Genomic DNA, 11,676 nt, shown 5'->3' on the forward strand with positions numbered 1-11,676 from the left:
TTTATACTGTATTCAATATTTCCATGAAAGTCAAGTCTGAGGAGTACAAAAATATGGTTGCTAATTGATTTGTTATTCTTTCAGCAGCGAAAATAATTGCAGATTACAATTTAAGTATGCTAGTAATAAATTTATTGAGTTGCCAAAAGACAATTATAACAATGTTATTCAATCTGGGAACCCCGGGATTGTTTGTCCGTGCTGAAAGCCAACATGGGCGGAAGAGATGCTCATGGAGACATGGACTGATTTAAAAAAACAATATCTCTGATGTGTAACATTGCGTAAAATATCACACAGCATACATTTGGTGAAGGAACAAAACAATATACCTATAAATAACAATTAACCTCAAGAATCCCTAGTAGACACCATCTTAAATTTGACTAATCCTCTCATAAAACAAATTGGGACGGAATTGGGCCAAAAACTGTGTAGCTCCGGAAAGCTCTGTAAAGTTGTAATGAAAAAAAATTACTATGACCAACAGAGTAGAACATATACTTTAACCTAACCTGACCGATTGAGGGAAGATACATATATTAATTGGCCAATAGAGGGAGCGGATACACCCTTTCAAAGTTTTCCCTCGCCTGTCGTACTCTTTAACACAGTTTTCCTTCATCTATTCTTTCATTTCTGCAACTGGCATTTATCATCAAGCTTTGACTTAACTCTTCTGTCTTTGCTTCTTTGTGTTCCTCTTCTTCCCGCTTTGTTTATGCTCAACTGCTCTCTCATAGGATTTCATTTCTTCAATCTTGATTGGTTCTATAATCAAACCACGTCCCTTAACCACCTGTACAATAGATAATAAACAAACTTAAAATTTGCTTACAAGTTACAACCACTTTCTACCATCTTTGAATCATCTCGGGAAAAAAGACCAAAAGTATTTCTAAACATGAGCTAACGAAAGGAGGCAAGACTAGTGAGGGACGCACTGCTGGGCAAATCATAGCTCCAAAAGCAGTTGCAGGATTGAATTCAGGACCAATAGGCATCCTAATGCTCTGTTCAAAAACTTCCTGTGATGTGTAAGGATACGGCAACGTCTTTGTGTGCAATTTTTCAGCCTGCCAACCATTAGAAAAACAGAGTACAAAGCTATAAGATATTAATTTATTAAATTATATGCATGATGATACAGGACTATCTCCAACTACATTAGGCCGCCTAGTTCAACTTTTATTATCATGAGTTGTATGTCACTCGTTTAAGATCCTTACAACCAATTTACTAACCTTTTTATCAACTTTCTCAGATATAATTACGTTCTTAAGACGTGCATCCTTTCTTTTTTTAAGTGCTTCTTCCCTATTCTTTTTGGCATTATTATGCTCGGTCAGCATCCATGAAGGTAGGCCTCTCTTTTTTTGGACATGAGTCCATTGACCCCAGCCAGGGAGCAACATGGGCTTTTCTGGCTCTGGATTTTCCTCATTCAATATACCCTCTTTGTCTTTCTCGAACTCTTCCTCCACGTCATCACCCGCAAAAGCACGTCGTATAAGTTCAGCTTGAGATGGGAGTTCATAGTTTGAATCATCAACAGCAGATAGAATCCCGTCCACCATCCTGATGTTTCCCTCTGTATCACTGTCAATCTCTGCTTCCTAGAGAGTTCATATAGAAACACAAAAGGTAAAAAATACTACAAAGGTGAAAATGAGTCTGAAAAACTATATCAAACTGATTGTCCATCTAATAGGTTACAAAAGGACCATATAATACTACCACTTGTTCATCCAAAGCATGCTCCATGACTTCCAAAGTATTTTTGCTATTTGCATCCACTTCAGTTTTAGTATTTATCTGCTCAGTTTTCCGAGGCTGATTCTGTTTCTGTTCATCATCATATTTTAATAAAGATAAGAATGGCAAGAATAATTTTCTAACTCAGCAGCTATATGTAAAAAGGTTAAAGAACGTCATGTCTAACTTTTTGCCATGAATTGTTTGCGAATAAGGCAACATCATATGTTGTCTTGGTCCCTGGGTCCTTGACAAGTTCATCAAAACTCTGCAAGCAACAATTAAAATTAAAGATCGCTTCTCATCTACATACAATACTAGAAAACATTTGAAGAAATTGATTGACAAGTAAAAAATATTCCTTCACCTTAAACAAGTCATCGTGACCAATCTGAGACTTGTCCCGAAATACACTGGGATCGATAGTAACATCTTTACGCACAAAACTCTTCCTGGCATGTCCGACATCGGTATCTTCTTTGGTCTCATAGTCATCTTCACTATCAGTATTACCATAATAATTATCTGACCTAATCTTTTCACTTGAATCTTCAATCTGCTGTTTTGGAGCACCAAATACTCTCCTGCCACGTAAAGCACCGTTTTCTAAATTGTTTGTGTCCTCTGGCTTCTTTAATGATGCTTCATATTCTTGAAGGGCAAGTTTAGCTTCTTCTTCTGCTGCTGCTTTCTTCTTTTCTAATCCACGGGCCTATCAAATGCAGTAACATAGTAAGAATAGTTAAATACCAACTCAAGTGGATAAGCCGACTATGGTAGATAACCCAAAAAAATTACCATAAAAGGTAAAGAAAGCAATCCGGAATTTGGAATTTCATCATCTTCTAAAACTTCAAGTGTCTTCTGTTTTGCTCTCTCCAACACTTTTAATTTTCCCTCTTGATCCGAACCACCTGAAATGTCATCATCAGCATCACTGTCGCTGCTGTCATCACTGTTACTATCATCCTTCATGGAGTTCATTTTTCTAGTTAAAAGAGCTTTCCGATGTAGCTGTTCAGATATAGCAGCCCGAGTTCCATCATCTTGCACAGCCAAACCACGTTCTAGAATGCGCTTGGCCCATTTACTGTTGTTATTGTGCTTCTGAGTTGCACGTTCCTATCAATATACAACATAATATTAAATAAATCATTTCCTCAAAAAAAACAAAACAAACTTTTAAACGCATACTTAGCAGTTAGCATTAAGCTTCATACAACTTATGACTAGAAGATTATCACCTGAATCCTTTCATACTCTTGCTTCATAGCCAATTTTTTAGCAGCTTCAGGATCTGTCTCAATTTGATGTGCTTCTGCTTTCAATCTGTCTTTTTTCATCAAGCGATGATATGTTTTGGACTTTATCTTTTTTATGCGCTTTGCCTTCATTTCGTGTCGAAAAAGAAGATTCCGCATTTTAGCGAGACGGTCCTGATGATCCTTCACGTCTTCCTCTGTTACCTAACAAATGTCATTCACCACCCAAGAGAATAATTCAACAAAACTGTTGTAATATATCACTGTCTACTGTTATATATGTCTTTGTACTGAAATGCATGATGCACTAATATACCCATATGCGAAACCATTCAGAATTTCTTTTTCCTATCAAATCTTTCTAAAACATTCCAAGAATAGGGGTTATGCCTTAAAATTACTATTACTACACGTGAGCCATGCAACACTGTTTACAATGCTTACCTTGTTTAATTCAAGGAGCCTGGCACCATCTTTCCTGTGAGCTTCAGCCACTTCACTATTATTAACTAATGCAGCCATTTGTTTCTCAAATTCTGTTCTAGGTTCAAACTCCGAAGCTATTGCACCCACAGTTGAAAAATTAAGATCTCTTTTTTCATCAAAAAAGATGGTAGGTGCTTCCCTGTTCCTCTTTACCAGTGGTTCCCACTTGGTAAAATCCTTCTTCGATTGTTCATAAGTTCCCTTCCTCACCAGTTTGTCTACATCTGATTTCCGAAGAGGTGCATGAATAGACATCTGCTTTGTTTCAATTTGATCCACATTCTTTTGAAGTTTTCCAAAACCAGATTTTCCCCGAAGTGGATCCAAAAGATCTTGAATGGTGATTTGGCCATTACCATCCAGCACATCACCGCTAGGATTATATTCATTCTCTGGGTAAGCCTCGGACACGACAATGTTATTTTTCAGCTTCTTACCTGCAAGCCCGTAAAAATTTGATATTATCTAATTAATGTTACAATTCACTATCCTTTATAAGAGCTTTTATTAGCTCTGCTTCTGCGTAAACTTCACATGCACAACAGGCAGTGTCTCTGACATATGTAATGGAAATCATCCAAACACACATGCCCAGCAATGCATGTATGCACACAGTTTTGATATATCTATACAATTCCACTCCACAATTTTGAAAGATTTATTTAATATTATTCTACAAATTAACAGTGAGCCAGCAAGTCATTAAAACAGAAATTCTGCAGAAATATACATTGGACATGATAACTCAGTAATAAATCTCTTAGACTTGCTTACTTGAATATTATCTTCAACAACTGTGCATTGTTACACCAGTTAAACCTCTTTAAAGTAATAGGGTTGGGACCGAGAAACAATATTACTTTAGCGAGTTTATTACTTTATTGGGAGTAAAAATACACTGTGTCTACTATGTTGGGACCAGAGAAAAATATTATTATAGCGAGGTTATTACTTTATCAATTATTACTTCGTCGATGTTTAACTGAACTTTGCATGTAGCGCTACAACATACATCTTTAAAACCATAACAATGTTTTCAACAAGTAATTTGGAGCTCAATTTTACCTCCAAAAGCATCACAGGGTAGTCCAGTAATTTCTTGCAGCATCCTTGCATGCCTTCCATCATCATCTTCATCAACATTATCTCCAAGATTTTGTGTGGTATCATCAAAATCATCAGAGTCAATTTCATCAGAGTCAACATTCTCATCCTACACAACAGCAACAGAAAACATGGCTCCAAGAGTTACAAATGAAGAGAAAATTTTGACTACTTCCCAAATGGACATTTGGAAGAGCATTACAAAAATTTAAAAAACTAGCTGATGTTTTATATGAAGAAATAGGACAGTTTTTTAACCAAAAAAAAAGGAAACTGACAACAGATAATTTATTGTTCAGTGAGTACAAATCCGGGTGCACTTGAGTCGATTCTAATGTAGTGTAAGTTACCAATTGAAGACCAAAAGACACTGTTGCCAAAACATAATACAGTGTGCTTGACAATGTCATAAAAGTAAAAATTTAATTTAGAAAAAAAAATTGAGGTTACTCCCAACACACACCCTCTGCGCAATGTACCTCTGCCCCTGGCATGTACTACATCACTCTTATAATTGTAACAGAAATTGATTGTAATAGTTACTGATCAAGTACTTGATAAGGTGTCAAATGTGCTTATTCTAGCACAACTTATCAAATCAATATTAGTTTTCTTTCTTTCAGATGTATTCAACATAAAATATGATTACTAGTATAAACATTTCACTGGGCATATAAACAGACGACTAAGTTGACAGACTCCATTCTTATATCTTTCTCTTTCTATATTTTTCTTTCGATCCCATTTTATTTCATTTACTACACACCCATAGGTAAAAAGATATTAGAAAGCTCTAATCAACAATCATGTATCTCCCTATTAAGTATTAATCACTTAAAAGCGGGCCCCAGTATTTTGTGATAGTTGGGGCAGTTTAAAATTAGCTTAGCTGGTTCCAGTTTCTAGACCACTCCAATATCAACTAATATAATCAGATTCCTTTCCAGCAGCGTTATAATCTTGTAGCCTCTAACATTACTCCATTATTTCCTGTAGAATAGCCTTCCTTTTCGATATACAACAATTATTTTTTCTTCATCTCAGTTGTTACTAGGGTTCATTCTGATGTACATTAGGACTTAAACCACTTTGCCATAATGATAAAAAAACACAAAATGTTTCCTGCTCCACAAAAAACATGTAAATTTATCAGAACTTTTCACATCAACGAAAAGAACGCAACTCCTTTACAGTGGGAGCATGGTATACATTTATATTAAACAAGGTTATTTAGGTGAAAAGAAATTTACTTCTCTTGAAAATATAGAAACGACACTTAAATTGAAATTCAATCCTAGACAAAAAAAACGACACTTAAAATAGAGTGGAGGGAGTATAATGAACAATGAATATACGTCAGCAGCATTTTAAATACCAACCATAGTGAAAAATGTTCTACCTGATACACAAAGCTCCCACAATAGCTCTAATAACTAGTATCCTTAATTTTACGATGTATGCCCGAGAATCATACAAGACTCAACACCAACTGTATTCACAAAACAACACACTAAACTTATATCAATCACATTCTCAGTTCTCACTAATTACAACCTAAAGCAGATAAACAACCCCCCCCCCCCAAAAAAAAGAATCACCAAAGAACAAAACAGAAACAAACTTAAACACGGTAAAATGTCGTACCTGCTACACAAGTCACCCGCAATAGCTCAAACAATAATCAAAATAACACCCAAGAGAACACACAAGACTGAACACTATCCATATTCACAAAACAACACAAATCAAACTTATGCCCATGACAAACCAACCCAACAATCAAGGAACAGAAAAGATACAACAATCAAGGAACAGAAAAGATACAAACTTTACATTCCACAACTATCAAAAACACAAGATTTTCACCCAAAAACACAAATTATACTCGTCCCAATCAGACTTCCACTACCAACCCAAGTACCCAACAATCAAGAATAAAAAAAAGACACAAACTTTACATTCCAAAACCACCAAAAACCCAAAAAAAAAATCACACAATAACACAAATAAAACTTGTACCAATCAAGATATCACCAACAAAATCAAAAAAGACACGAACTTTACATTCACATTCCCCCAAACACCCAATTTTTTTCACACAACACAAACAAATCTTCTACTAATAAAAATTTCACCAAAAACCCAACACTAAAATTCAAAAAAGACACAAACTTTACACTCAAAGCCCCAAGATTTTCAAAACCCATACCTTAAAATCCTTAGGAAGCTCAAACTCAAAATTCTCCACAGGATCATACCGCTTATTCTTCTTAGATTCTTCCTCAGGAATCTCTTCTTCATACTCATAAACATCCTTAACAGCAAACTCCTCATCGGAATCAATCTCATCATCTGACCCAATTCTTGGATTCAACAATTCTATCTCTCTTTTCATTGCATTAGGCAAGTGGGGTCCACTTCTCTTACGTTTGTCACCACCCCTTTTCACTCCTTTCTTGTCTGAGCTTCTTGGGGTTTTGCTCTTTCTTGCCATCTTTGTCTTTGTGTCTGTGTTTTTTCTCTTTGTATCAGCCATATCTGTGTGTATATGTGCGTGTATATTCGCCGGAAATTTAAGGAAGTGCGGCGGGAGATTGAGAATAAGGATTGTCAAGGAGTGTAATAAGCCCTAGAACTAGAAGATGTAAATCATTTTTTTTATTTTTCTTTTATCTCTTTATTTTTTGTATGTCAAGCTTAGAGCATCTTCAACAATAAAATGGTTAGCTAAAACTTTATTGAATTCGTAAGGCAAATAATCATTAGCTATATTCAAAAATATTATTTTATTCCTATTTTTCAGATTTATATATATAGGGAAATGATGAAATATAAACTAAAATTAAAATAGAAACTTAGAACTAATTTAAGCCATTAGATCTACCCAATTTAATGGTCCCCTAAATCACACCACACAACTACCATGCACTCTCCCACACCCAATTTCAGTTTTTCCCCTCCGTTTTTAATTTGATATTTTTCGTCAAACCGTAATTTTTTAAAAAATCTGATTTCCCTGTATTTTTCTACATCTCTCAACGATCGATTTGCATACCATATGTGTTATATTTCGAATTAATTTTTAAAAAAAATTATTTGGTTTCTAGTTTGTATTCTTAATTGGTTTTCATTGGAGTAGCCCCTATATATATATATATAAACTTTCAATAATAAAATAAATTTAGTTTACACTTAATTCAACACATGAAAAAATATATAGTTGTAATTTAGTAATTAATATAGCTGAAAATATAATAACATATAAATATAACAAAAATATATTTAATAAAAAGTTAATAATATATATATATATATATTGTTTGTTAAAAATAATTAATTATTTTTGTAAATAAGAGAACAATATTTCACACTTAATATTATATAAATTAAAAATATTATATATAAAATAATAATTTTAATATTTATGTATTAAATATTATATAAATATATATATGTATTAATGTGTATATTTAGATTTAAACTTGAATTAAATCTGACATGAAAAATATAACTAACACACCTACAGGTTCAACAAATTTAGAAGACCAACAAATTTAGAAGACCCGATAAATGATATCTATATATTTTGTTAACAGGTGTTGTGGTTGAAGTGATGTTTTTTACCTAATATCTATATCTTAGTACCACATAGGATTTTTAGCTAACATGAGGGTATGGTTGGAGATACTCTCAGCTTCTCTTTTTCTTTTCTTCTAAGCTTAGCTTTTTTGGTAAATATAAACCCAAATTAAATGAAACAAGTCCCATGAAAGATAAATATATATAAATTATTGAATGTGTTCTCTTTTTAGAGGTTTTTTTAATACATAATTTTCTTATAAAAGTATGATTTTTTAAATAAATACAATCAAAGAAAATCTCAAATACCTTCGTAATAACTTAAAAATGGGATGCATGTGATTTTTTTGGCCGTGAAGCGTAATTTTTATAAATATTTTCAGAAATAACAAATAAAACAACTTATATAATTGGTAGTATTTTAAATAATTTCTCTCTTTTTTTGTTACTCCATTTATTTTTAATATAATAGTTTCTTAGACTTTTTAGCGCACACTTTTAGGTGGGTTGACCAGCTAGTCAAAATAATTTTTTTTCATTTTTTTTAAATAAAAGTATTGAGTTAATATTTTTATTAAAAAGGAACATTTTAAAAAATATATTTTAATTAGGCGGTCAATCCACATAAACATGGGTGTCCAAAAGTTAAAAGGTAATATTTAAAAACGGAGAAAATATGTTATATCGTATATGCAAGTGAATATTGAAAAATAATAAATGGGTTTTCTTATGTGTGGGTAAGGCCAGTCTAGGAAGAGGCCACATTTCTTATTTTTATTTTGGACAAAAACCGCTTTTGAGTAGATTTTGGGCTTTTTTAATAGGCGGAATTTTTAATCGTCTTCTTGTATGTGTCTCGTCGATACAATTCTCTTACGCACTCCTTTTGATATCTCTTATTTTGTCTCTTGAGCTAGTTGTCGGCTCTTCTTTTCATATAAAAAGACATAACTTAATTTGTCAAGAAAATGATAATCATATTAAAAAATTAGTTGATAACTTGATATGTGAAGCAAAGATTTAAATATCTAATATTACATATTTTGGTTGATGAAAATTAAAATAATTATTATTTATTTATTTTGAATATATATAAAGTTTTCATTAACTCGAATCTTGTAAAATAGCAAAATCAACATTTTCATGTCCCTGACCGAATAGACGAAATCTATATTTAACCAAAGAGATTTTGTCAAATGGCGAACAACTTGATAAACTCTTTAACAAAATATGGATGCACATTTTTACGTCACCCAAAACATCTTCATGCATTTGGAAGCTGAGTAAATTTTGAGAGAATTTTAGTTGCATGAACCATAATACTATCAATTATAAAATTATGTAGAATCGAAAATAATGTAGTTATAGATTATTAAATTTGACAATAATATATACATATATGACAAATTAGTTATAATTATGTTATTACAGAGAATCAGATTTAGACAATTAAATTTTGTAATGTGTTAGTTAGCCGCATGAATGCGCTTTCCATGTGATATTATCATATTTGATGTCATCACTTATACACTTTGAACACCGAAATAAATAATTTTATTTTTTCAAATTGTATGGTCGCGTTATCCACTATTGATTGTTGGTTGATTTCTTTCTATGTGCACCATGCAACCAAAAGATGTATTTCGTGGCTATTGACTGTGTTTATCGGAACCTGAAAATCCATTTTTCCGATCAATAATTTGAAAACTATTAGTAAGCTCTTAACGCTTAAAATAACTTTGTTATGTACAGCCAGCTATTCATAGTGATAGGTCGGTATAAATCTCTTCATACGCCGAATAGTTTGGTTACGAAGTTGCTGCAAAAATCTACTGCACCACATAATTTTATATATACTGTATCTATTCTTCTTCGTCTTCTTCAGTACTATGATCCCTTCTTTTTTCCTAATCATGTCTGTTCAAGTTCAAGTAAATCAAATGTTTCAAAAGAAGTAAAGAAGAGTTTAATATCTGATCAACTCTATGTTCATGTCACAATAGTGGATTATATCTTATTTTCATAGTAAATTTAGGACATGGAAATATCTTTCATAGTTCACTGAGAGTCACATAAAAAATTGTATGTGTGTGTGAGAGAGAGAGAAAAAAGGTTTTACAAATTTCGTGCCAAAAATGTACAGTATATATATAATATACGTGCAAAAAAAGAATATACATGTCCTCATACCAAAATATCTTATCACCTCTTAACGAACAATTGTGAAAATCAAGTTTAATGATATGACAGGAACTCGTGTTTTTACACGATATTCCATGCCATGAACAACAATCATCTTCAATACATGATGCTAAATGACTAAACTCGTCAGAGAGATAGCTCTTAATCTCCTGCAAAGAATATTTTTCCATTACCACACAGCTTTTTCCATACAACGCCCCCCAGTGCTTCGTTGCCCAGACTCTTCACATGCCCGAAAATATAGAACATAAGCAAGAGAGAGTACACTTTTATGATTTTTCATATTCATAGCTATAAGGATATATTTTTGTTTCAGAGTTATTTGATTAAATATAGAAGAAAGAATATAATGTTATGGTTGTTGGAAAATATTTGAATAAAAATTTATTTACATTTATTTTATTTGAATTTTAACTTATGTAATTTGATTTTATTGTAACTCTTAAATTAATGTCATGATTTTAATTTGATCATTAATTTTCATGTTACAAAATTTAATACTTTTGTAAGTTACAAGTTAATTTCTCCTATAAAAAGAGGCATCGCCTTATTGGTTTTATACACAAAAAAATCATACAAGTATTATTTTCTTGCATTCCTCTTAGAGCTCTAAGTTCTTATTTCTGTGAGATAGAAAGTAGTATTTGATCAGTTCGTAAAAGGCGTGTCTTCAAGTGCTTGAGACTACCTTTGTTCGTTGTATCCTAGGAGACGGAAGTCACACCACCTTCAAGCACACACAGAAGGGGCTTATATATTTTAAGGATAGCCTGGTGCTCACATTCCTTGAACTATTCTTTTGGTATTTTGTTATTGTATTCTTGATTTCAGGTAACTTCTAAACATTACTCCTTACAAGCTTAAAACAAATCCCATAATTCATATGAATCCGTTTAACTAATAGATTGATTTGTTTAAATTTTAAAGGGAGTATAGTACCTTGTTTAACACTGTTACAGTATCATGTTCAATAATTTTATATGGATGTTGTTTCTTATGCGTTAAAATTGATGATTTTGTACCCATTGATGGATGTTTGGTTTCATATGATTTCGTATTTCTGACTGGTTTTAAGGTTTTATATGGCTGTTATATGCTTAACATGTTTTAAAAGTAATAAATAAATTTTGATCTGGTTAAATCCTAATGTAGTTTAACCTGTTATTGTTAGAAAATGGAAAGTTTGAGGCATATTTTATATATGTTCTTGATATGATTTCCGAGAACTAACACTTGGAGGTTGTTCCTTGACATGAGGACTTAAACTTTCATATTTGGATCTAAGACA

At 32.4% G+C, this 11,676-nt stretch overlaps 1 protein-coding gene across 1 annotated transcript; it reads right to left on the reverse strand.

The window, feature by feature from the left end:
• Positions 1-249: 249 nt before the first annotated feature.
• Positions 250-7,280, reverse strand: LOC141690036 (uncharacterized protein C57A7.06). The gene is made up of 11 exons (XM_074494611.1): positions 6,817-7,280; positions 4,569-4,716; positions 3,462-3,940; positions 3,000-3,221; positions 2,554-2,877; positions 2,123-2,467; positions 1,943-2,023; positions 1,738-1,845; positions 1,245-1,616; positions 945-1,076; positions 250-799 (listed from the first exon to the last, which is right to left on the reverse strand). Exons 1-11 carry the CDS (start codon positions 7,141-7,143, stop codon positions 671-673), a joined length of 2,667 nt encoding a protein of 888 aa, XP_074350712.1. The 5' UTR covers positions 7,144-7,280; the 3' UTR covers positions 250-670.
• Positions 7,281-11,676: the final 4,396 nt, after the last annotated feature.

Source organism: Apium graveolens, chromosome 10 (genome assembly GCF_009905375.1).
Source record: "Apium graveolens cultivar Ventura chromosome 10, ASM990537v1, whole genome shotgun sequence".
In the NCBI taxonomy this organism is placed as follows: Eukaryota; Viridiplantae; Streptophyta; class Magnoliopsida; order Apiales; family Apiaceae; genus Apium; species Apium graveolens.